We start from the raw sequence: 26,107 nt of genomic DNA, 5'->3' as shown, positions 1-26,107 counted from the left end.
CCCTGACCACACAACAACACTGTACACTATTAAGTATTGACCGGAGCAGGACGTATAGAGTTGTGGACCATACATTATGCATGAAAGACCAAGAAGGTAAACAATACTGCCGTTGTGCTGAGGGAACCCACAGGCAAACACCGTTTGAATTGACTGCATACCAAAAAAACATATAAAAGTCAATCTCCACTGGATCATCATCCTCTGCCCTCTGAGGGTCACTGCTCTCATCAAACCTGTGATGACGACAGTACAAGTGGCTCCATACCACTGAATACTGAGTGAATTTCTTGAACTCGTCCCCACCTCTCAGTTTCTTTATAGCATTCATAAAAAGATTCCCTCTGCACACTAAATTGGCTCCAGTTAGAAAAAAAGAAGAGAAAAAAAAAGATCTCATACAGAAAGATGGGAAAGGTTTACAGCTGGTATTGCTGTATTGATTAGGAGTCCACTCATTTGCATAATTACCACAGGCATCATGATAAGAAAAGTCCTTTTTTTACTTCACACAGTCATCGACACAACCTCATTTTGATCTTAGAGGGATAGTGACACCCACATAAACTTTAAGCACAAAGACAAGATGAAAATGGTAGGTATTATCCGGTATTTTCCACCTAAAAGCAACAGTAATGATATACATTAAATTACAATCTACTATGAGCAGCATCTTTTCAGTTTTTACTAAAGTCTACAATTATCTTTGAATCATGCCTTGATTAAGCGCGATACTGTCCTCTGTCTGCTTATTTATGTCAAAGGCATCAGCTACTATAGCCTGGGAATATGTAATCAGAAGGACAACTTGGTACTGACTGAAATTACAGGACATGGCTGTACTATTTCTCACACGGCAAGATAACAATTATGCAAAAACGTACAAAAATCTGTCCTTACTAAATAATTGAAATATTAATTTTCAGGAGCTTTACCAAGTTCAATTATTATCACTGGGGACCCAAAGCCTATAATTAGTCCTTCAGATTTTCAAAGATGGAAATAATCACTGTGCTCTTTGGTATGATAACGTGAAAGGGCATTAACTCATGCATGAAAAGAAAAAGATGAGAGTCGTCTGAACAATCTCAGGCAGGAGCATCTTAAAGAAGAAGTTTAAAGGTCCACATAACACGAAGTAGCCAATCAATAAATCTGAGGACGAGATCGTGATTTCTGGATGAAAATCCTGAATGATAATCCGTGGAAGAATGTGATGAGAAAAAGAAGCTGTTTGGAGGAATAAATTAAGGTATTCAACCAAAGCGATATATCAATATTTTACCACAGCGATTCTCAAACTGCGGTATGTGTACCACCAGTGGTACGCAAGCACCCTCTATTGGTACATAAATGTAATATAGTTTTTTTAAGAAAAAGTATTTGGAAATAAATCCAATGATTAAAACAGTACAAAACTTAGTATGAATTAAGGTAAGCCTCTGCTCCTGTATGGCCAGATCAGCCATAGAGGTGGCACTTGGCGAGCTGGATATTTTCTCAGGTGGTACACACTGTGAGAAGTTTGAGATGGACCGTTCTACATGATGGCATTCAACTCGGGGTCGCAAGGCTACACCCTGACCAAGCAGACAGTCCATCACAAGGCAAACACACATATTCAGACAACCACATACACGAGAAATAAAATTATAAACAAATAAGTCCAACTGAGACTCAAAGCATGTTGGTATGAAGCAGGAGTGCTCACTGCTACAGCACTGTACTGCAGGTTTGCTATGTTATGGAGTTGCCACTGATCCAGGCGAGGCTAAAATATAATTAGAAGATTATGAAGACATGCTGATGCAACACAAATCCCCCGATGACAGAGAGCTCTGTCACTGTTGCAGGTGATAAATCCTCCAACAGGATAACCACCTAAATCATATGTATAAAAGCACCTGGAGAGGTTGTGCCCTAATGTTTAGGCATAATGTTCCTGTTAATGCTTGTTTGTCCTATTCCTTAAAATAATATGTTACATCAAAATTCATAACTAAAGTACAGAGGATGAAAATAACTATTGTCATTTGTTTCCCATACAGATTTATTGTTTGAAAGTAGAAAGCGATCATTTACTTCTCGTATTTACATCCCATCATTTTGATAATGTGGAAAAGAAAAAGAGAAAGAGAGGTTACGAGGAGTATGAACATAGACGGCAGAACGGTGCGGGCTTATTCTGTACAGGACGCTGAGTCGTGTCCATCTGGTGGGACTGAATGCTGCAGGCACAATCCAGCTTGTCACAAATTGTTTATGTAGCATCCTAACCTCACACTTTACCGCTCGTCTCCGCAGCCCCTCCTGTCCTGCTCTCTCCAGGCTCTCACCCAGGTGACAGTTTGAGCACCTCCTGTGCAACCTCCAGCCAAACAGAATTAAAGAAGAATTAAAAACTCAATGAGCCCAATAATTAAATTTTAATGGGGGACATAAAGCAACTTGACACCCTCTTAAAGCTATAGGCAGAAACCAGAACAGCATTGCTAAGCTGGACAGTTCTTTGCAGCCCACATATTGCTGCTGCCTTGACAAAAACATTGTTACACAGATTTTTACTGTCTTTAGGATATAAAAAGCACTTGAGATGTAACATAGGAAGAGTGTGTGCGCTCCAGTCTAGGAGGACTGCAGGTTTTTCTTATTTCTCAAATAACTTTTCATTTTATTGCGCTATACTTGATGCACTTAAGACAATGTAATACTAATACTCTCCTACCAATATGGAAGTTATACCTGCTCTAATAAAGATCATAATAACAATATCATTCTGCACATGATACAATAATATGTTCAATGGTGATGTTAAACTAAAAGTCCAAAATGATCTCGGTACATGAACAGCCAGGGTTGGTCATCATCACTCTGTTCACATCTGAAGTAAAAACACAGAAAGTGCAATAACATGCCTGAATGTTTGAAGCTTGGGAAATGTATTGCCTCACACCAAAAACCACATTTACCTACAATTTACACAAATATCCCTGACTTGGTGTTGACTCATGTGAGAAAAAGTCATTCCGACAGTTTATTAAGCTTCAAACTAATGCTTTCACAGTGCTCAAAAACTCTCCCAACTCGTACACAGCAGTCTACTGGTGCCAAGCTGAAATGAAAAACAGCATGAGAAAATGGAAGTACTGCAGGCAAGAGATTGGAAGCAATGAATAGATGAAAGGCAAGAAGTTCAACAAGCCATCCAGAGATCTTATCAATGTATGTTGCTCAACATCCGCAGTGTTTGCTCGGAGCGGTGTTACTCACCAGAATCTGGACATGAGCCACTAAAGCCAGAGCTATTCGGCCAGTAAATAGTTTGTAAACCCCATTTATATCACATAATGTCATGCTATAGAGTCTTTTGTTAACAGTGACAAAAACATGGGCTGCAACGTTGCATTCACATTAAAATTTACATTCACGGTACTCTGCGGCACCGGCAGACAGTAAACAAAAGTGGAGCACAAAGTCCACCGCTATATGTCCTTATCGGTCCCACCACCTGCACAAAGACAACCGGGTCAATAGAGCAACAGTGGGCTAAAGGCTGGGCTCTTTTTTTTAAATGATAAAAGGCTTCAGGCGTTCCTTCAACCTTCCAGGCCCTCTGACACACCGCTAAACAGAACAGATTGCCTCCTGGCCATAATGCAGCTCAATCAGAGCCTGGAGGCCTGGCAGCATTAACTGATGAAGCAAACTCCCTGCCTATGCTTCAATAGCATTCGACAATTTAAAACAAAAACACCCCCCCCCCTCCCCCCGCCCCCTCACATTATCCTCTCCTGAACCGTATTTCCATTCTCACGTGGCCTATTTTTCTCGACACAGAAACACTGCTCACTTATCGACTACTTTAACCTTGATTTTCAAAGATATGTGGAGGACACATAAACTTTAAATAGACTTGTAATAAAATGTCTGTCTATACTGCAAGAGAAATAAGAAATCCTGTGTGGTCTCACTTTCTCTCTTTAGAAATAAAGTACCAATCTTGTTTTCTGTTTTTCAATTAAGTTGGACTGATCATCCATTATATTATTCCCACTGACAAGTGAAGTGAATAACGCTGATTCTCTCCATCATGGCACTTGTTGTGGGTGGGACACATTAAGCAACCGGTCAACCTCAATCCATCCGACCATCCATCTTCTGTACCACCTTATCCAGGTCCGTGTCGAGGACTGCTGGAGCTGACCCCAGCTGATTAGAGGTCAAGGCAAGGTGCACCCTGAACAGGTCACCAGTTCATCACAGGGCAAAAAGACAATCTCAATCACACACTCACATTCACACCTATGTATGACTATATTGACTATAAATATTCACTTATTTAATACATTTATTACTTCAATAGATTTTAAAATTAGCAGTGCTTGTGTACTAACCGTTAGTGTTATTTGCAATCTGGCTAGAAAACTGACAATTATTTATTGTCATTTTTTTTTTATTGCATGTGGGCTGCTCAAAACTTGAATTTCACTTATATAAAGTATCTATTGATCTATCTATCCATCCATCCATCACTTGGCCAGTGATCAATCAATTGGCAAGCACAAGTGAGAGTTTTGGGAAACTTTTACCAGGACCAAATTGTGGTCATTATATGACTGGGTCAGAGCATCATTAAAACTGCAGCTCCTGTGGGGTGCTCCTGGACTGCTGTGGTCAAAGGATGAAAAAGTGTCAAACCGGCTACAGGGTCACAGGTGACCATGGCTCACTGGCTGCTTCACTTGGCCCCGTGGAGGCCTCGCCTCACAACGTGTAGGAATCATTGAATCTGCTAACATCTTAATGTCCGATACCACGGCACATTTTCAGATGTCTCATGAACCCGACTCATGGTTCAGGACCTAAACAGCAACACAGGCAGTAAGAATGTGTCTGACAAGTGTGTGGCACATATAATTAAATGGCATACAGCAATGCTATTCAGACATTTAGTAGTTTTTGCAAAGGTGAAATAATATTAACAAATGTAAAGGTCGCAATATTGATAAAGTAAAACAGTTACCCTGGCATTTAGTTGCTGGCAGGTACCTGTTTAGTGCATTATCTTTGACATTTACACAATGCCCATTTGCAACAGGATGGGTATTTACATAATAGATTACTATATATATATATATATATACATATATATATATATATATATATATATAAAATCAACAGGTAAAGTCATCTTCTTGCACCTCAAGAGTGTGTGGGTTGTCAGCAAACTGCAGATGATTACATAACAGTGATGCATCCCAGAATAAAGCAGTTCTGCTAACCTTCTCCATTTCAAACGTCTTATTTTAGTCACGATAAACGATCTTTACCTTTTGTTTTCCTCCAAACAGATGAAGATAATCATCAGTAAGGGAGACCAGCCTCATAAAAAGCAAACAATAAACAAAAATTGTGTTTCACTGGCATGAAGTGGGGCAAAGAGCTGAAATTGTATTCTAAATGGCGCTGTATTTCAGCCCTGGGGAAGGCAGGTCAATCAGAGCAGATGTCCACTTTAATATTGGTCGCAGTCATCCTCATCGCTTGTGTGGAGCCTCGAGAAGCGGCATTTCCTGGATCTGAACAGCAGAGGGCAGCCAAGTCCAACTTAAGAGCCGAGCTGTCTTTAAGCATCATCGCACACCAACCAACAGTTGCTACAGGCCAGAGAGTAAAGTGCCTACCAGCGTTGACGATGGCATCCACCTCCAAGACAGTGATGTCTCCTTTGTAGAGGGACACTTTATCACTCACTCCTCCTCTGCCTGTCAATTCCGTCCCCTCTTCATTGTCGCTCGCTGAAATGGAAGACAATATACATCTTGTTAAGTCTTTGACACATTTACCAAAATCAAAACATTTTTGCGATCAAACATGATGATATGATCAGCAATTCCACGAATATCACTGTGTTTGACATAAGGTTACTCAAAGTGTATGTAAACTAAATCAAAACTATATTGAATGTGGAAAACCATACCATGAAGAAAGTGTATCCACATGAATGCCGTGAAATCAAACTCTTACTTGTTTTTATAACGAGTACTCAAAAAACAAGCCAATATACGTGAATTGACAATCAGATGTCTTTCATAGTGGTGCTAACCCTAAGCAAATCAAAACACATTTGTTGAACAAAAGGAATAAAGGCATTAAGTATTCTTACTGTTTTTATTATAACTAATGTTTGTATGTGTGTGGCTATTCATTTAAGATACTTCTGCTCCTACGCTTTTAATTGTATGCCTTTCCCTGTTATGAGTCGTACGGGTATCAGAAATTGTTAATTGTGCAAGATCCCAGGTTTGAGTCAGGTTGGGCCTGGGACCTTTCTCTGTGTTCTTTGCATGTTTTCTGTGTGTGGTTTTTTTCCCAGGTACTCCTATACCCCATAGTACAAAACCATGTACATTTGGGCTAAATTATGACTAGAAATTGCTCGTAGGTGTGAGTTTGAGAGTATGTGATTGTCTCTGTATTTGCTGCAGGCCCCTGCAACCCCACATTGGATAAAATGATATTGAAGATGGATGTGTACATGTACTACACTATTCCAAAGAACATTGGTTGTAGTTTCTCTTGGTGTAAATTAAAAATCACAAAGTAATGTGTGTTAAAAACTCTACTCCCAATTACATAATATTGTCTGCCTTCGCTGAACAGGAAGAAGGAAAATGAAATAATTTACATACTCTTTGCCTAGTACGAATCCGTCACTCTCTTGCTTTGTTTACAGCACATTATTAAATAATTTGATAGAAGTGACTTAACATTACATACTAAACTACGCAAAGTAGAATTCATTCAACTCTTTAATTTAACATTATTTTAATGCTGTGGTAGAATGTGTTTATGTACTAAAGCACAAGCAATTTTTTTAATACAAAACTGAGCCCCATTGTGGCCTAAAAAACACAAAAATCTCATATTTAGCAAATTAATTAGTTGAACATCTAAAGACAAATAGTATGTGACAAGTCGAAATAAATGCATATTGTTGTAGATTTTGACAGCAATGTACTATAACCCACCAGGTCTGGTACATTCACATTGTTAATGCAGGCCGGCAAATAACAGTTTCACTTTGTAAACTGGTTCTTCAACTTTACGATGTTGGTTAATGTTCTCACCACAGTTCAAGCACCAAAAACAATGACAAAGTTAAAACATTATAAGATGTGAACGATGCTGGGAACATTACAGGACCCTTGAATAAAAATATTCTGACTAGATTCAAAAGAAAGCTCAACATGCTTGGCAGGTCAGATTCACTCATACGCTTGAGAATTCATGGCGACGACTTCCATGCACCTGCTTACACACCATTGGAGGAATTTCAAGTTTTTGCCAAAGGACATTTTCACACTTAGAGAAGAGTGAGGGAATTGATCAGCCAACCTTGGAACGACAAGACAACCTGCTTTACAAACTGGTTTTCTTGGCATTGGAGCTCAAGCATCCAAAGACGATACCAGGAATATTAAAAGAAAAATGTATTGCAAACAAATCTGATTAAATGGAGCAAACATGACACCAAAAAACATAATATATCTAAAAGGTTTTTCATGAAATAGTCCATGTTTTATGTCTGAACCTGCTGCAACAGGCTTGTTTACAAAATTAAAGTAATTTCCTGACTACAAGCCGCTATCTTTTTCGCAATCTTTAAACCCTGCTGCTTATGAAATGACGCGGCTAGTTTGTGGATTTTTACGGGTTAACGAGCTTCATGCTGCCAGATTCTACTTCCGCAACTAGATACGTGCTGTTTTGAGCACCTCTGCTTCTCCAAAACTTTCCCTAAAAGTGATAGTTCTGCTCTTCGTGACCTCGTCTTGTGCTGCTTTCCGTGGTGCAGACCTCCAGCAGCTGACAGCCGTGAGTGATGCGTTCAGGTGCATCACGTAAAGCTACCCTGCTGGACTCCATGGCTGAGAAAACTTCCTCCTCAGAATCACAATTAGCAAATAACCGATAAAATACGTCATCAACAGAAAAATCTCTAGCTCTCTTTTGCTCTCTCTCTCTCTCTCTCTTTAGGAATTGATGAAAATATGAGCAATCCCAATATTCCTGTATGAAATTCCTGCCCCATTACGAGGTGGACACCTGCGGCTTATAGTCAAGTGCGAGCTATATATGTGCTTTTTTCTCTTTAAATTTTACCGGTGCAGCTTATATCTAGGTGCGCTCAATAGTCTGGAAAATATGGTATCTTTTCTGGGCTTTTTTTTCCAAGAACCAAGTATTAATTCTTGTCTGTTGAAGCAGAAACAGGGCAGAAGCTCTCCAGATCCAGGGTTACAGACCTCAGCTCCAGTTGACAATGCCATCTTTCCTAAGACCTGAACGATACCAAATCACAGAGAAGAGCCAGGTTAAGCTGGAACTCTCTCCACCAGACGAGAGGAAGCATTTCACGTCATCAGTGTACTCCCTCCGGTTTATAAAGCTTAAACGTTCATAAAGTTAAAGAAAAAGAAAGATGAACTACTTGCTCAAACAGACTCAGCAGGTCCCCCTGCTGGCCTTCAACTGATAATACTCCTTGTGAACCAAATCATTGGCTGCACCTACTTACCTCTGACATTTCCTTCACTGTCTTCCTACTCCGTCCCTGAATCCCAGTCCCCCTCCGGAGCAAGAAAGATGGCAAAAATTCTGCTTTCAACCCAAGTAGTGGTACGCTAAATTTACATCCGTGTTGCTCAGCTTCAGCCTTTAACTCTGCAAATCAAAGTATTCTTTTCTGCCTTCATGAACTTTCTCCAATAAATCCTCCATAGGAACGATCAGTAAGGTGAAATAAACTAAATGTCATTTACTGACTGACTATAACACTGCCAATTTTCAAATTACTATGAAGTATTTCCTGGGAGACAACAAGCTTGTTTTTTTTCTAAACACAAGTATTTCCTAAGTAGAAACCCCTTGGAAACTTTGACTCCATATTTCGCTCCCCAAAATTAAAATTTTCAATACTTTGTTGTTAAAAAAAAATATATGCATTACGTTTGGCAATTGAGCCAGACTTGTAGGTTCTGCGGGTTTGATAAGACATCATGAATTGCCCCCGTAATAACGCTCATGTGAATCTCATCCTCCAGCTAAGCTTAGTCTTCTCACATCCAAGCAATTTGCTGTCAACGTTTGACCTGAGCCACTGCTTTTGCACCCGGAAACACCTCCTCCTGTTTACACATCTGTTCCACAACCAGCTTTCCTTTACCCTTAGGATTCGTTCCCTTCCACCCCAGGTTTGACTTGAGCAAAGCTGAACATTGCTAACAATCTCAGCATGAGCTGCTTCTGTATCCTGGACATCCTTCTGGGGTCGAATTTGGATCCAAAATCCTGAGAACCATATCCTCACTGATAAATAACGACAGCACTGCCCTGATCTTGTTTTACTTCAAACGGTTTTGTTTAATTAAACTCTGGAAGCTGAGGGTAAGTAAGCCTTTTCCCAAGCAATTCCACACAACTTGACAAGTAAAAACCATTTGCTAACATAGGAGCTAACCAATTTCCGCATCCTGTTCTCAACAGATGCTGTAATTTTAGTAAGTATGTAAGTAATTTAAGTGTTTTACAAACTGACAGTGAACACAAACTAGGAAATAACCTAAACATTTCCTGGCAGACCATTCATTTTAACACCTTTCTTAAACTACACTTCCTGTTTACCATCACTTACATCCGCCCCATTATGCCGCCTGCCCAACCACTTAACTTTCATGTAATTGTGACGATGTTCTCATAATCCGAAACAAACCTCTTAACTTGATAAACTTCCTCTTCATGCTCATTCACTGCAGGTTCCCCTATATTTTTTTCTAGTAGCAGCCTATTGCATGGTACTATCCCAGTCACGAAGTGTCAAGTCATCTATACAAGCCCCAACCAGTGGATGATTGATCCAATTCTGCCAGCTTTTACCACCTATAAGTCACTTGGACACTCTGGAAATGATGTACCTCTGTGATACCAAGCTGTTGCCTCTGCAACCCTGTTGTGAAACTTACCAGAATTGAACTCAGCGTACTATTCTGAAAACATGCTTTGTCAAATATCGATGACTACTAAAATAACCAAAAGTACTTCAAATAAGGCTTTGTAGCGCTGAACCAAATTCAGAAATATAATACACAGGTCTTCTTTGTCACTTTCAGCTGCTTAAACCTGTTGCAAGATCATACAGGTTTGCTTAAAGCAGCCTGCTAACTCTAGTATCTCTGTCTTCTGCACCAGAATTCCTTTAAGCCATTAGTTTCTTGGTAGTTGGCCAATCTCTGTGGCACTACACGAAGTAAAAGTTTGCCATCTACATTCCAGAGAGAAATCATTTGGAATTAGCTGAAGCTCAAAGAGTCTTTCTGAGAACAGGCCCTTCACTCCACCATACTTTTGGATGATTGTCTTTCATCCCTGAACACTCCAAGCTGCCACCACAAACACCTGAAAACATTCGGTGCCCTTCTATAATCCTGAGGCACAAGACGCCTTTACGCACCTGATCTGAAAGTTCCAGGCTGCCAAAAAAAACGCCAACAAATTGAGTCCAGGTCAAACCTTTATGCATGTTCTCCCTGTGCATAGGTTTCTGTGAAAACCCTTAAAGGCTCATAAGTTTGAGTGTGGTTCTCTGTCTCTTTGCATTTTCCGTGTGATGGACTGGCGACCTGCCCAGGCTGTACCCTGCATTCTACCATTGCTAGCATAAGTTATGTTCTTCCTTCTATACGCTATTAATTTTGGCTTGGTTTAAATCCCAATTCAACTGCGTCTGACTCTTTCAGCAAATGACCTCTTCATCCATCTTCTATGCCTTCATTCAAATTCCAAAGGAGCTGCTGGCTTGGGTTCATCACAGCTGGCAGGGTGACAGACGGGGAAACGCTAGACAGGTCACATATCAATCGTAGAGCTCGCACTTCAATCACATTTGTAATTAGTCTGCAATTAAAAAACAGAGTCTGTTAATGTCAATCAGATACCGATAACCGAGATAAAATATTATATCCAAGAACTGAACTGGAAAATGCGGCAGAGCCAGTGAAAATTTTGTGAAAGCACAGTGAGCCCTTTTTTTTTTTTTTTAATTCATCAGATATAGCTGCGCTTTCATTTCAAAATTTTACTGAATGTTCTCAAAGTTCCATTTATCAGATAGAATTAGTGTCCGTGGTAATACAGATAAATTAGCAAGAAAATAACTCAAAATAAACAAAATAACTTTCAACAAATAACTCCTGAGGGAAAAAAAACACAAGGTTTGATTGAATTAATGAAATATGTTAATAAGTCCAAATTAATTCACTGAGCCTATGAGGTTGTGTGAACCTACATATTTATTTCAGCGTAATTAAATTGCTCCTCTGTGCTAACCCCCATCTTGTTTATTCAAATCTAATTTTAGAATTTGCAAAAATCATTTGATAGTACTTTAAACCAAATCCTGTAATTTATCATAATTAATGTGGTCTGTTGCACAGTTTTACACTTGCAACTCCAGACACAGCCAGTGTCAACGTTACATTGGGCTTGAGTTCGTACAAACCCAATAAACTTGCCTATCTGCGCCAAGAAACTTGTGTGATGAAATATGTACGAAAAAAGAAAATATGAATCATTGTTCTACCCTGAAAAAAAATCTATATTTAACTTGATGCACATATTTAAGTGGAAGTCACAACATTGAATCTTTCCTGTTGCATTAAGCCAAAGAAAAGAAGAATATCTGAAATGCAAAGTCATTCATTCAATCTCTTCAGTTGGCATTTAAAGTCGAGAGACGTTTTATGAGTCATAAATTGATCAGAGAGATAAAACTTTTTAAATGAACCAAAATTCAAGCAGACTGTTTCACAAAAGACTTGAATCCTACTTTATAGTTTAATCTGACTGTGTGGATGGAAAACGGTCCCATGTTGCCTTCTATCGGTTGTGTTCCTGCTTCATTCGAAGAGCTTGTTCTTTTGGTAGTACTCAAGGCAGATGCAGCTTTCCTGACACTAAACACTTCTGCCTTCTGGCTCGCTTGTGTGAAAAACAACAACAACAAAAAACAATCATAACGTGTAGGTTTATCATCCATATCCAATTCAAAAGAGATTCAGTATCTTACTGCTATTTTCCTCCCTCCAGGATGGGATCTTGTCCAGCGGGATGAAATCTTGACGACGATACTCCTTACGCCTCTCCTCTTGATCTAGACGGAGCAGTCTCTCTGTGGACGCACAAACAGAAGAGTTGAGTTACACTTTATGCATTTGTAAATAAGGTCAAATGGAAACATGAACTGTACTCCCACATAGCGCAACTTTTATTAAACTTTTACTGTGAGCCCTATTGTGTGAACAGTACTTATGTTGTCAATATTTAAGCTACGTTCCTACTTTGACGAGACGTCGAGATGCAATCATTACAGGTCCTGTCGCAGCTGGGGTTTGGTTTCTAACCGCACTATGCCATCAGTCATGCCCTGCTCATCGATCCTGTCCCAGCCCCCTCTCGCCTTTTTAAATGTACATTTCAATATTTTGATCCTTAAACTTTTATTTGTCCATGTCAAAATCAATCCTTGGTATTGATGGCGTCCGTCAGCACCTGGCTGATGGTGTAGCACATTTTAATATCAGTACTTTGGCCCTCTGCGACAGGAGTTAGTGTTAAAGGGAGCAGTCCTTTACACTTCAGTCGGCACAAAAGACAGAACACTTGATATAAAGATATGTATTCCACTAAAGGAGAGATTTGAGATTGATACCAGCTATAAGTCAACAACTTGGAAGTCTCCAGCAGACACAATACCTGCAAGACAGTCTAGTACAATTACAGATGTTTGACACATGTGGCTTTCAACATCTTAGTGTAGCAACTGCCTGTGGATTGCACAAACTTAATTGCAAATAAACAGCTGACTTAATTTTACTTTGAACTTGTTGTTGCACACTGGACAGAGCTTTTATCTAGATTATTTTTGTTGCAGTGTAAAACAAAGCTTCAATATGTCCTGAACTTGAATATAGATTATGTCTTATTATGTCACTTGTGTCAGGCATCTCTCTTTGAAGTTAAATAATTCTAGGTTTTCAAAAACCTAATCATGTACGAGTCCTTCAAAAATTTTAAGTGTGAGATGAAGTTGAATTGCATGTAGACAGACATATTTGCTTTCACTGTCAGCAATGTGGGTTTACCTGAATGTCTGATGTGTGGGTAGATGCTCTCTAGCCATAAACTAGTGATATCTAAATCAAAAAAAGCAATAAAATGCCAACTATTGCTTATTATAATTCTTTGCAACAGGGGTGTCGAAGTTAGTTCAAGGGCCACATACACTCCAATATGATCTTTATTGAGTCATGCCAGTATAATTATAGCATTATAACCATTTCTATGTACAACGTCAACTGTTACCACGAACTGCTGCATTTTGCAGCTTTCAATGTACATGTTCTTACAAATTCTCCCCAATCGTATGATTTGGATGCTCAAGCTAAAACAGTAGAAGTGAGCTGGCTTTCACTGCTACATCACAGATGTCTGTGCTCGGGGCTCAGCGTGGCGTTATAGTCACTAGCCCTGTGTGATCCTCAGTTACTGAATCAGAAACAGTACTTACTTTTATTGCAAAATGGGGGAAAAAACTGTTGATTTTTTTCCTTTTGCACTTTTTACAATTGTCATCCCACAGGCCAGTTCTGGCTCGCAGACCATATGCATGACACTCCTGCTTTAAACGATATGTCTTGGAGCATATATAGCACAATTATCTAGCTTATATACCGCCTTTGTCCAAAGCGGAGTCGAGTCAACCGTTAACCACAAATGCATGTTTTTGGACTGTGGGTCAAGCAGTACCTTGAAAGAATTCACACACATGGTGAATGTGCAAACTCTGCACAGAACGGCTCCCCACAGCTCTGTAACACGGGACTATCGCAATGTGAAACGAAAAGGCAAACCACTACACCCGTTTTCATCTTCAATTTGAAGGTTAAATATGTTTTCCATCTCCAGATGAGTTGCATTTGGTTGGAGGAAAAGCAAAATGTCTCTTTTAGATGTGAAGGTTGCCCACTCCTGGTCTGGAATCTAAACTACCGAACATCATCATGGTACTGATGCTTTATTCCATTCAAGTCTGGGCTGTCCGTCCTCTGCAGCTGAAGCTCCGTCATGCAAATCGTTATTTGTTTTGGTTTTTTTTCAGTTTGAGATTTCACTCTTGTTTGTTTGTACTGATTTGCATCTATGATGCAACTCACTCTGCGTGTGGAACTCACTTTTTCCACAAGTACCTACATAACAGCTCCTCCATTTGTTCCCTAATCTGTGTGCAAAATGCAAATCAAGAAAGTTCTTACACTCCAAGTTCGCTTTGTTTTAAACCAAACTTTCGTGTCTGACATCACACAGCTGTTGCCTGACCTCCATCCTGCGGCATCTACTTTAGTCCTCACAGCATTGGGTTCTTATGCTCATCTCCATTGACTACAGAGAAGCCTCAACATAGCTTCTGTTTTTTTTGTTTTTTTTAGACAGCACTGGGCTGTTCTGCAAAAGAAGCTTCATTGTAATTATGCGCTTCACTCTGAAATCATCGCCAGATAAAAACCCAGGCACACACAATGCACAGTGGACTTCAAAAGCACCCCCTCTTTAAAGCAGTTTAAATCAACTCGATGTGATTTGATGCTACACGAAAGTAACAACACCCTGTACCATGGGAACTCTGCACCATCCTTTTTAAAAGGGGCTGCCAGTTAAGAGACTTTTCTCTTAGAAAAAATTAAAGCTTAAAATAAAAAAAAAAAAAAAAAAAAAGGCAGCAAGGGATAATTATATTTTGGAAAGAAGCACAAGGTTTCTGAGGTCCTCTTCTGGCAACATTACCGCTGTGTGGAATATCTGTCATGTCCTTTATGTACTTTTGCTCGCAGTTGCCCACTTCTGTTGTTCCCAAAGCTGCTATTATTCTACATGGGTGAATAAAAAGACAGTTCTGAGACTGAACACGGTAAAGCTCTCTGAACTGCACAGAAACACTTCCGTCACTCTGCTAACTTCCAGAGACCGAAAAATCCCAAAGCTCAGAGAGATCCGAAATTGGTTCCAAATGCATGTGTATATATTGTTTACATACACACGTAGTGGTGCACACTGCTGCCACACAGCAGGTAAATCCACAGTTCAGTCTGGGTTTCGGGTCGATTCTGTGCAAAGTTTGCATGTTCTCCAAGCGCGGTCGTCATTTTTTTGTAAGGGGACTCTGATTTCTTGACACAGATCAAAAACACAAACTTGAAGTCAATTTCTCAAAATCAACTTTCTTGCCTTCTCTGGGATCAGCTCAAGCCACCAACTTAAGGTTGGATGAAGCCTTATCGAAGATGGATGGATAGATGGAGATTACTGCCCCACAGCAAGAAAACCTTTGTGTTGAGTCTATGTTCGATAATGATGTGGGTTTTATCTGCTCTCCATTCACGTTAGATCAACAGAGTGAACTTAATGGTCTGTAGCTGTGACGTAGAAAATAATTGTCTTTTACCAAAGTCAAACCATCCTTGTGCGCCAATGATTCCCCGCATTGCAAGACTATACTCACTGTAATGTTGCAAACCACCCTCAAGCAAATCTTAGCGATCGCAAAACAAGAAAAGCCACGACCACCTGTCACACTGCATCTTATAATAGTGAATGTAATCGTGTCTCTTCATATAGTTCAGGTTTTAAAAAGTTGTGTGAAAACATGCAGTTTTCACATATTTCCAAAGTCCCCACAGAGGTCAACATGACAACAATAATTTACCGATTTGGTGCGACTACATATTACAGTTTCACCCTGCCCACAGACTTGCCCCTGGGCAAAGTGTTGTTTAAACAAGAGCTATTGAATGTCAGAAATGGAAAATATAACCGACTTTATCCAACACTTTGAAAATCTCTTGATCTCTTCTTCAGGCAATTTGAACTACAGGGATATATGCTGTGAATATTAATTGCAATTTACTTTGATGGGTTGTTTTTTTTTTCTCTGCAGTTACCTGCTTGAACTGGAAATGACAGGCTAATAGCTAATCATCACCTTTGCAAGGAAAACTGTATTAATCATTTCAAAAATGCTTCAATGTACTCCAACAAAATTAAGTGAAGAGGCTTTTTGACCAGACACTGATTGATCCCCTCTAACGAACGAAATAAATAAAACACTCCTCATACATTTATAAACTGTTGATAAACATGCACGCAAATATTTTTTAAAAACAACAATAAACACACGTGAGTTCAAACAACCCAGATTCCAGCAAGTACTGCATCACTGGTTAAATGGCATGTCAAAATCAGCCTCGAGCACAGACCAGGCCAGAGTTTCCTGAATCTTCGTCTAAAGGGGGAGGATAGCCTCCCCATCGCTTGTTCCAAATGTTTCTCTGCTTACCTAAACTAAGGTTGTCAAACATAAGGCCCGTTTGCTACATCTGGCCTGTCACCAGGTAAAACCCTGCCAACTAGTAAGTCGCAATCATTAGGAGAGGTGAAACGTGCAGGGAAATCATTGAATCAAATTTGACCTCCTCGAAGGGAAAAATCCCCCAAAACAGCATTTTACAGCGAAACCACTCTTCTTGTGTCCTTGTGCTTCATAGGGTTGGTTTCTTGTCAACCCGTGTTACTGAAAGCAGAAGCACTTTGGAAGTCAAAGTTGCACAACAGACAAGTTTCTCACTGCGAGCGTCAAACTGTTGTTCTGCCCTCTGGTGCTACACACGCATTACATTTCAACCATCCAATTGTACATTTAGGCAAGTCCTTTTGTCAATCCGAGGGGGTTTGCTGATGTTCTGGCTGCAGGAAGCGTTTGGGAGCAGAGGAGCAGCTCAGTGTGCAGCTGTGGGTGCATCGTACAGGTGGGGGGACAGGGTGGGCTACCTGGAGCTACTCTGACAGGTAAATGAAGACGTTTGCCTCCATGGACGCTAACGAGCAGGCGATAAGCTGTGTGTGCGTGTTCGTGTGTTCGTGTGTGTGTGTGTGTTGTGTGTTGATGCGAATGTCAGGCAGACACAACGGCAGCTAAAACACCGGGGCAACATCATTACAATGTGTGTGTGCAGTCTAGACAATAAGTAAGTAACACGGAGGACACGAGAGGGAGCGCCTGTCAATCTGCTGGCATGGTGGGATTCACGCTGTCTGCCATGGACATGATGAGAGCCTCACCCCCCCACCATCACCCCCCCACCATCACCACCACCACCAACACCACCTCCTCCTCCTCCAAAACAAGCCTTACCTTTCTCAGTCTTCCAGTCCTTTTTCTTTTTGCTCATGCTGCCGGAATGATTAGACTTCGAATGGTTGTTTTTTGACTGTCGCAACCCCAGGCTCACAGTGAACGGAGTTCCGGGGGAGTGAAAAGAAGTGGGGAGCAGAGTGGAGCAGCCTCTGGACGGTGGTCGCTGGTCTCACCTGTGAAGCTGTCAAATGTCTATGGACACCAGCCGGCTCAACCTACACTGACTGCGCCGTAAATTATGTGTACGAATTCCGGCTACGCGATTGGATGAGAGGGACCCGGAAGTGGCCAAGCGATTGGTGGATCAGATGTGTCAATCGGACGAGGCCCTGGCCGTGCGGAGGCAGGGTAGGTTGTTTGCAGAGGTTCATCCTCCAGGCTGCACAAAGTCCAATCCAGACTCAAGTCACTTGCAAGTAAACAAAACTGAAACTGAAAACAGTTTTTTTTTAAACGGTTTCTGTTTATTATGCAATGATGAAAGATTCGGGACAGCTTGTGGCGCCAAGTGCTGAAAACAAGTGATGTAATGCATAATTCCAGTTGACTTGTACTGTCAGTCAACACTTAAAAACTTCTATCTCATATTATTTACAATAAGAGCAATCAGACGTTTCTGACCTCCACCAAGGGTAGACATGAGGGTAGACAGGGAAATGACACATCTTCTACATCCAGATCAACTGCCTTCATTCATTTGTAAAGTTTGGTGATCGCATGATTGCATTTTCATTGCATTTCATTATTTGAAAAAACACAAAAAGACTATAGAAGAATATATTGCAAAATAAAAATGTTCAATTCTAATAATTATTTTTGATCCGGATCACCGCCAAAATTGAATTGGTACTTCCTTTGTCCAAAATGCACTTGCGTACAAAGAATATCTGCACATTAGTTTTTGAGATATCTTGTAAACAGATCGACAGAAAAACAGACAAATATTCTATAACCTCCTTGGCTGAGGTAACGATAAAATCAATATCAGCTTCCACCCACAGTTCAAAAACATGTATGAAAGGTTAAGTGGTGTGTGTGTGTGTGTGTGTGTGTGTGTGTGTGTGTGTGTGTGTGTGTGTGTGTGTGTGTGTGTGTGTGTGTGTGTGTGTTTGCCCTGTGATGGATTGTGCATTAAGTGTGTGTTGATTGTGCATGATTTACACAATAATTGGAAATTATGTATCAAATGTTGTATTTTGATAACTTGTTGGTAAGTGCACTTGAATGATGAATGTCACTTAAAATGAGGCGAAGAATCAGATTTTTTCCCCTATAACGAACAACATCCAACATGTGATAAGTTATATTTCGTGTACTCTTTTGTTTTGTCATTAACGCATTATATTGCAGAACTGCAAAACTCAGTGATATAAGTGAAGTGACAATTTACAAAATGGGAAATAAGTGTGGTTTTCCCCAAATTAGGCCTTTCATCAGATTAAGTCCAAATATTTTATAACTTTGTTACCGCTAATGCCACATGTCATATGAATGCTGTGAAAGGTATCACCTTCCATTTAACCTGTTCAAATCATAGCTTCCTCCAATTTATGAATAAAAGGTCCTGTTAAATATATTCAATCATATTTCCCTATGCTAATATTATATTCTCCTAATATATTTGAGTGATTGTACCCCACATGTTGGTGCAGTAGCGGGAATAAGTAAATCCCTGGTTCAAAATCTGGTCCAGGGTTTTGTTCTGTGTGAAGGTTGTACGTTCTCCCTGTACTCCAGTTTCCTCCCACCATCCAAACACATCCCTTTTAAGTTTATATTCGTGTGGTGTCAATGTGACTGGGTGATTGCCTATCTCTGTGTTCTGTAATGGCCTGGAATCCTGTCCAGGATGTACCCTGCTGCCCCCTAATGCCAGCTGGGATCCGCTCCAGCCTCCTGCAACCGTAATTCGGATTAATCGGTATGGTAAATATGGATGGATGCCCTCCTGCAGATGTATGTTGCACATAGTCTTCACATGGGTGAACATAATTCAACTCATAAAACAGACCATAGGGTTTGTGTGCTTTGGGATTCTAGTATGTAAAATACATGCATTCTAAATGTAACCAATAAGCTGGTTCAATCCTGCCGAATAAGGATGCATTCATTCATCATTACTAACAAACTTGTATATGGAAACCATCGCAGTAAGATAATGTAGAGATGATCGTGCTGTGTGGCCTTGATGTAGAGCTTAACATGAGAAAAGTCCCTTATGATGACAGCTTGGTAAGCTGTTTCTAAGAATTACAATGTGTCTTCAATGGTGATTATTCACACAAACATACAGTGATGAATATTTTCCTGCTCCTGGTTTGAGGCGGAGGAGAATCTTTTACAGGATAGACCAGATCAGACCAGTGTGTCAGGCTGTCATATGCAAGAGGCTGGTTCCAGAGACCACCGTCTGTCATCTGTTGTGTTAACCCTGCTCTTGTCCAGACCCATCTGCTCCGAACACGCCAATATTATACAAGAGTAGAAAATGTCATTTATGCAAGCTATACTCTAAAGCCTATTGAGGATTTTTTTTGTTTTGTTTTGTTTTTTTTGGGGGGGGGGGGGGGTTTGGGGGGGGTAGTTATTTTACTGAAATATATACACTGTACATGGCGGAATTAAATGTTTGGATTAATAGCAAACAGAATGTATAGCTAAAAGTCATGCTTTTATTATTATTTGGTAGCCTGTATTTTATCAACAAACTTGACCTACAAATAGTCCACTTGTTTCTCCAATGGTCATGTAGATTAAAGTTCATAATCATATTAAGTTGTGAAACCCTTTAGGAAATAAGTACATGATAATCAATGTTCACAATCTGCCGGATTTTTGTATTTTCTCCCAAAACACCTGCATTAGTCTCTTGTCTGTGTTTGTAAAGTGTTGCTGTATTGTATCTGCACCTGTATTATTTAAAACCGCAGTAAAGCATCCTTGCTATCTTTAGTCAGAGCAAAAGATGCAACAGACGATTAGCAAACTGAAGTCTCTTTTGCTCCATCTCATAAGTGATTTGTTTTCCCCTGGTTCAGTCCTGTAATGTCCTCTTCAAACCACTAGATGTCAGCATTGCAGTACTTAATGTAGCCAGTTCGTAACTCAGAACTGAAAACTCTCAGAAGTGGCTTTAATGTAATTTATTTGCTGCAGTCTTGACTAGACTACGAAACCCAAAATGTGTAACAGTAATTCCAGATTGTTTATTTTGACAAGCATTGATTTGTTATTTGCCTCCAATAAAATTAAATTGAAAGCTATTGGGGTTCTGGAGAATTTAATGGCTCTAAAATTTACAATAGACAATCTTTACTGTCCCCATTATTGTCTCTTCAGTGTTGTTGGAGCAATCTTGGAATATCATCTTAACTATTCCTTATGTAACTCTGTGTAACTAAAAGTGATTGGTCTGACATGTTTAGAAAGATGCATACAGATGCATATTAGGGGAATTTTGGGTATAGAATTAGGTGGATGGATGGATGGATGGATGGATGGATGGATGGATGGATGGATGGATGTCCATAATCATTTACCCAAGAACGCATGTTTTCTTCAGCCACTGGACTATTTGCTACATAAATATGATATTATAATGACAATTATTCAGATATTTTCTATTGTTTACTAACGTGTGTTTTTCCTATTGACCTATTCTAGCATAACCATTGAGTTTGTATTCATGTACACAGTGATTTGGGTTACATTACTTCAGATATCAGTGACTGAAGTTATTGGACAGTTTGTATTGTGCTTTGTTTCAGGTTTTTCCTTGACAGTTCACATATACCTGGGCTGTTTAACTGTAACCAACTTTTCATGGAAACAAATATAACTAACGAACTAACTAACTAATTAACTAACTCACTCACTCACTCACTCACTCACTCACTCACTCACTCACTCACTCAATCAATCAATCAATCAATAACCCATAGTCAAAATTGTTGGCTGCCTTAGATAGAAATCAAAAATCAGTCTTTTGTTACTTTTAAGAACATTGTTTTGTATGGATCTTCCATGTTTAGTTTAGTTTCTGTCTCTCACTGTCTCAATGGTTTGCAAGCCCATGGTCAGCGGTTGTGTCGTGATATAAAATCTACTCATCAGATGGGAATCATTGGAGAGAGAAAAAATGACGAGTAGCATAAAAACCCAAAAGGGGTTTACAAATTTTGAAAGGTTGAAAAGATTGTTCGTATTTCTTCTGGAGGATTAAGTTACTTTAAGTTACTCTTTGTATGGAGACATGCTGTGTTAGGGTAAGATTACCAATGCATTTTGGACCACCGTGTTTTATTTGTCCAACAGGTACAATATAAACAACATAGGGACTGATAAGCAGCAAAAAATACAACTGGCTGGCACCAGTGACTCTTTGATTCTGCAGGGCAATCTGTACAGTCCAAACAGAGGAGGATCTATTTATGCAAGTTTGCGTAGGCCATTGTTATTGTCATGGTTACAGCACAAGGAGATTTGGCCTGTGGATGTAGCTACAAGTCACCAACAAGAACATAGCCTCATCTAATCACTTTTGGCTCGAGACATATGTCTTTCATATCCCATTTATTATAATAGCATAACATAACAGTTATGAAATGCACACAGTGATTCCCAAATTAAAGTAAGCCTGAAGGCAATAGAAAATACTATGTAATTATGTAATTGCTGTTTGTATGCATTCTTATGTGAATACCTATATTCTCGGATGACTATTTGATCTTTTCTCTGAAGGAATTATATCATCATGTCTGTTCTAATGACAACACAAATGATCGTCGGCGTAGTAGAGCTTTCAGAATCACAACTTGGTCTATTCCTGTAGAGACAATATTTTCCATAGAAACAAGGCTGAAGCCATGTGGAACTGTCACCCGAGGCCTTTAGAAGAATCCTCAGTGTATGTAAAAAATCTTTTATCTTTTTGTCAACACAAGGGATACACATCTTTCATTTAATCATTCTACAATCAGTGATCTAGTTTCTTAAGAAGAACATATACAAATACATTTGTCTCGTATTCCAAGTCCAGGTTGTTTCTAGATCCCTGTCAATCAAACACAAGCCTGTCCATAATACCCATTGTGTTGTGTCATGTATCATGCCCATCTGTTCCACAGATGTAAGCACTGCACAGTGAGTTGCTATTTGATCAAAGAGAGGAAAACTTTCACAAAGTGTCCATGCATGGCTCATTTTATTTATGCATCCAGTCAACCTGTCACCCATCTGTGATCACCATGTTGGTTTCAATGTTCCCAATCTCATTTGCACGTCAAGAGAGAAACTCATTACAGATTAATAACAATAATCATTGTTCATAACTGCTCCATTTTCAGGGGTCACCACATCATGTCACTGCAACTTGCACCATAACCTTGGCTACTTTTCATGCCTCAGAAATTAAATAAACCTGATCATTGTATAAATGTTTTCAAACCCGCAAAAATAAAAATGCTGCATATGATTTATATTGCTCTCTGAAATATATTGAAGTTGAACAATAAATACATTATCTTATTATGTGTAATTTCACAACAAGTAAATCATTTGAAATATTTTCAACTGATCTTTTAGTGAGCACAGCAATATGTCTTGAACGTGGATGTTCTTGAAATGTGTGCAGGAAAGTTTGCAGCTGGGCATTTTTTTTAAATGAAAAACTAATGAGAAACATTTCAATACTTTCATTGTGAAATAAGGTTTTCCATATTACTATTATGTGCCTGACGATCTGACTGCTTCATGCAACATATTGAGGCTGCTCAAGTAGTTTGAAATAAAGGACAAGTATATGCATTTATTTGTAAAACAGCTCCCCTATTTGCGGCAATAGTTCAGCCCTGCAGGCTGCTGCCCAGTAGAGTCAGAGATCATAGTCTGTTATTCTTCTGCAGTGAATCCAGTTGATCTGGGAGCTGATCTATTAATGAATTTCATGCAACATTTCATAATTCTGTCTGTGCCACCAGTTTTATTTATGACTTGCCATTAGTTGCATTCTCATGTGAGCACAGTGGCTTACTCTGTGGTACATTGTTTAGTCTACATCTTCAGAATGGGCTTGAGGTTGAACTGAAAAATCATCAAACTCTGAGTGCTCTTTTTCTGGGGGGGTTCTTGTGGGTTCAGGATACATCAAAATGTGTTGCAAAGGCTCTGTTTGTTTTACTTTGTTTAATGAAGTTCTCATCCAGCATGTCTCTTCACACCAGACCAGGTCTGCTTTCTGCTGGCTCGGAACAGCAGGAACTCCTTGTTGATCGCTGGCTGAACTCGAGTTGAACAGATTTAGTGTGGAGAGATGTTCAGATGTTCAAAGCATTTAAAGTGAAATGATTTCAAACCGTTGTGCGCTCAGTGAATCAATGATTTATTTGCAAGATAATTGTCCTAATATCATCTGGCATTCTACATTTCTCAAAATGAAACACTGACCAGAAAAGGTAGAACTTGTTTTTTTTGGTTTTGTTTGGTTTTTTTTACTATTGTGTGTCAGACATCAAAGAGAGAATGAAAAATTAGGTGTTCCCTCTGACGGTGCAAATGTCCACAGTACAATTTTATTTTTTCTTTGCCTTTGAATGAGGATCTGTCATGTTTGACAGAAGACTCATATAAGCAGAATACTTAAGAAGAGGTCAATTTAAAGGGTACAAACAAATCACACAAACCAACGTATTCAGCATACACTCTTCAGAAACCTTTGTTTTAGTGCTCACAACTACATCTCATTGTCATGGTATAATATTATACTCCAGGTATTTCAAACCTGTCATCCTTTTGAAGCTTGAACGAAGCACCATTTTAGACGGACTTCTGCAATTCCGAATGTTTGAAAAGTATATAGATTTTCCTGCTAGGTGCCTCCTAAGAAGCTCAATGCACCACACATCCACTCTGGTATACTATAGTTATCTTTTGAGGACTTCATTCATGTTGAACCATTTTTTTCAGTTCACAACCCGTCCCAAATGTGATATTTATTTCAGAAGGAAGAAGTCTAAAATGTATCAGTTGACACATGTCTTCAGTCTGAGGAGTTTTATCTCCTGGCAGTTTTAATCATTACAGACAGCATGAAGACATTTCCAGAGAGATTTGAAGGTGTACACTGAAATCAGCCCTCAACTCCCTTCATAAGGCTGGTTGGCCCGTCTTCAGCACGCAGGACTCTTCACCCTGGTTCCATCTTTCTTACCATTAATTGCTCAGCTTTGCTCTTTCATCTCTGTTGACGTGATTCAAAGCAAAGACGGCACATAACGAATTGGTTTCTTTTTGTCTACTTCTGCTGAACGTGGCCATCAGTTGTCCTATAGATCCTCTATTAAGTTACACAGTCAAGCATGGTATTGCATATTCGATAAAAGTTTTAAGCACTTTGGTGGAAATATTTGTTAATGTTGGATACATTTCATGTGATGAATCTGTGTTTTGTTGCTTTTAAACATAAAATTAGAAGTCAGTTAAAACGTTACTGTTCTTTCAGACAGTAAATATTTGAAGAACATCATGTGGGAGCACTAATCTGTGTGTATAACCAGTGAGATTGGCGCCATTGCAGTTTACTTTTCTTTAATAGGCTGCATTGATAAACAATTTTTCATCATTCAGCGAAGGAGGAGAAACACAGGGGACTTCTAACTGGAACACAATAACTGACTACACAAGGGTAGGCTCAAACCGTAGTCCCTGATGCAGTATTTTACTGGGTCTGAAGCAACACTGAGTCATTCAGGATGTTTTTCTTTGGGGTTTAATTACCATCTGCCTGACAGGCTCTGTACGGATTTGGTCTAAATGGTCACATAATGGGAGAAACGCATCCAATTCTTTTCCCCAAGTTCCATTCCTGTTCTAGTAAGGAAGGATTTGATTATCACTTAAAGTGGAGCTGTAGGGCCTAAACCTGTAAAAAAAATAAAAAATAAATAAATCTCATAAGCAAAAGCAGGAAGATGATTAAAAGGTTTGTGTGGTCATGTTTGGGAATTTTTCAAATATAAACATTGTGATACTGTCAGAAGGTTTATCCTTAACAGACAAATGAGGTCATGTCAAGTTGATTTGATAGAGGAGAACTTTAAAAATCACACAGTTTCCTCAACTGGGCTTTCCAGCACACAATATAAAAATATAACGCGTGCCCTAATTTCAATTTAGTAAAAGCAAACACCCACCCACAAAATGCATTCCACAAGAAAAAACAAAACTTGAAGAAGAGTACGTGAGGACAAAGCCCTGGGCCAAAACTGCCAGACATGTAATTGATGTTTGTATAAAACATGGCATGGCAGATTTAAGGCACAAACAACTGAGATGACAAAATTATAGAACGTAACCACACAAAGAAAATAACCCAGAGGGATGTCCAGCAACTTCAGCAACATCCTGATGGAACTAAACAAACCCAAGCTGCTGCACGACTATCTTCACGACCGCAATGAAGACATAGGAAGAGGTACACAAGCGTCATGGTGGGGACTCTTACTATAGTCAGAGACACTCATGAAAGAAAAAAAGCATATAGAAAGACAAAAAGAAACATAATTTCCCTGGAACCTTTCCTCTGGACGAAGAAGCATCAAGACTCTGCAGAGAGAGAAATGGTCCCAGGTTGATGGGTCATTATAGAACAGAATTGAACTGGGATGCAGTGCAATCCTTTCTAACACAGAATGCATCATCATTCCTGTTAGCTTCCCTGACAACTGTGTAATTAGATTAATACATAAATCAGTGCAACTTGTTTCCTTTCAAAGCCCAGATATAAAAGTCAGCGTGATATTA

General features: G+C 39.5%; 1 protein-coding gene across 3 annotated transcripts in view; it reads right to left on the bottom strand.

The window, feature by feature from the left end:
* Nucleotides 1-17,517, bottom strand: part of macrod2 (mono-ADP ribosylhydrolase 2) — a 419,737-nt gene extending 402,220 nt beyond the window's left edge. For all 3 annotated transcript variants that reach the window (XM_080507957.1, XM_080507958.1, XM_080507959.1), the window contains exons 1-3: nt 17,306-17,517; nt 12,128-12,229; nt 5,685-5,798 (exon numbers count right to left, since the gene is read on the bottom strand). In XM_080507957.1, coding sequence (XP_080364083.1) covers nt 5,685-5,798; nt 12,128-12,229; nt 17,306-17,342 — 253 coding nt within the window. In that variant the 5' untranslated portion in view covers nt 17,343-17,517. The remainder of the gene's footprint in view (nt 1-5,684; nt 5,799-12,127; nt 12,230-17,305) is intronic.
* Between the last annotated feature and the right edge of the window lie 8,590 nt (nt 17,518-26,107).

The sequence above is a fragment of the Blennius ocellaris genome (assembly GCF_963422515.1).
Source record: "Blennius ocellaris genome assembly, chromosome: 13".
In the NCBI taxonomy this organism is placed as follows: domain Eukaryota; kingdom Metazoa; phylum Chordata; class Actinopteri; order Blenniiformes; family Blenniidae; genus Blennius; species Blennius ocellaris.
Note: the sequence above shows the minus strand (reverse complement) of the source record. Positions and strands in the feature narration are given on the sequence as shown.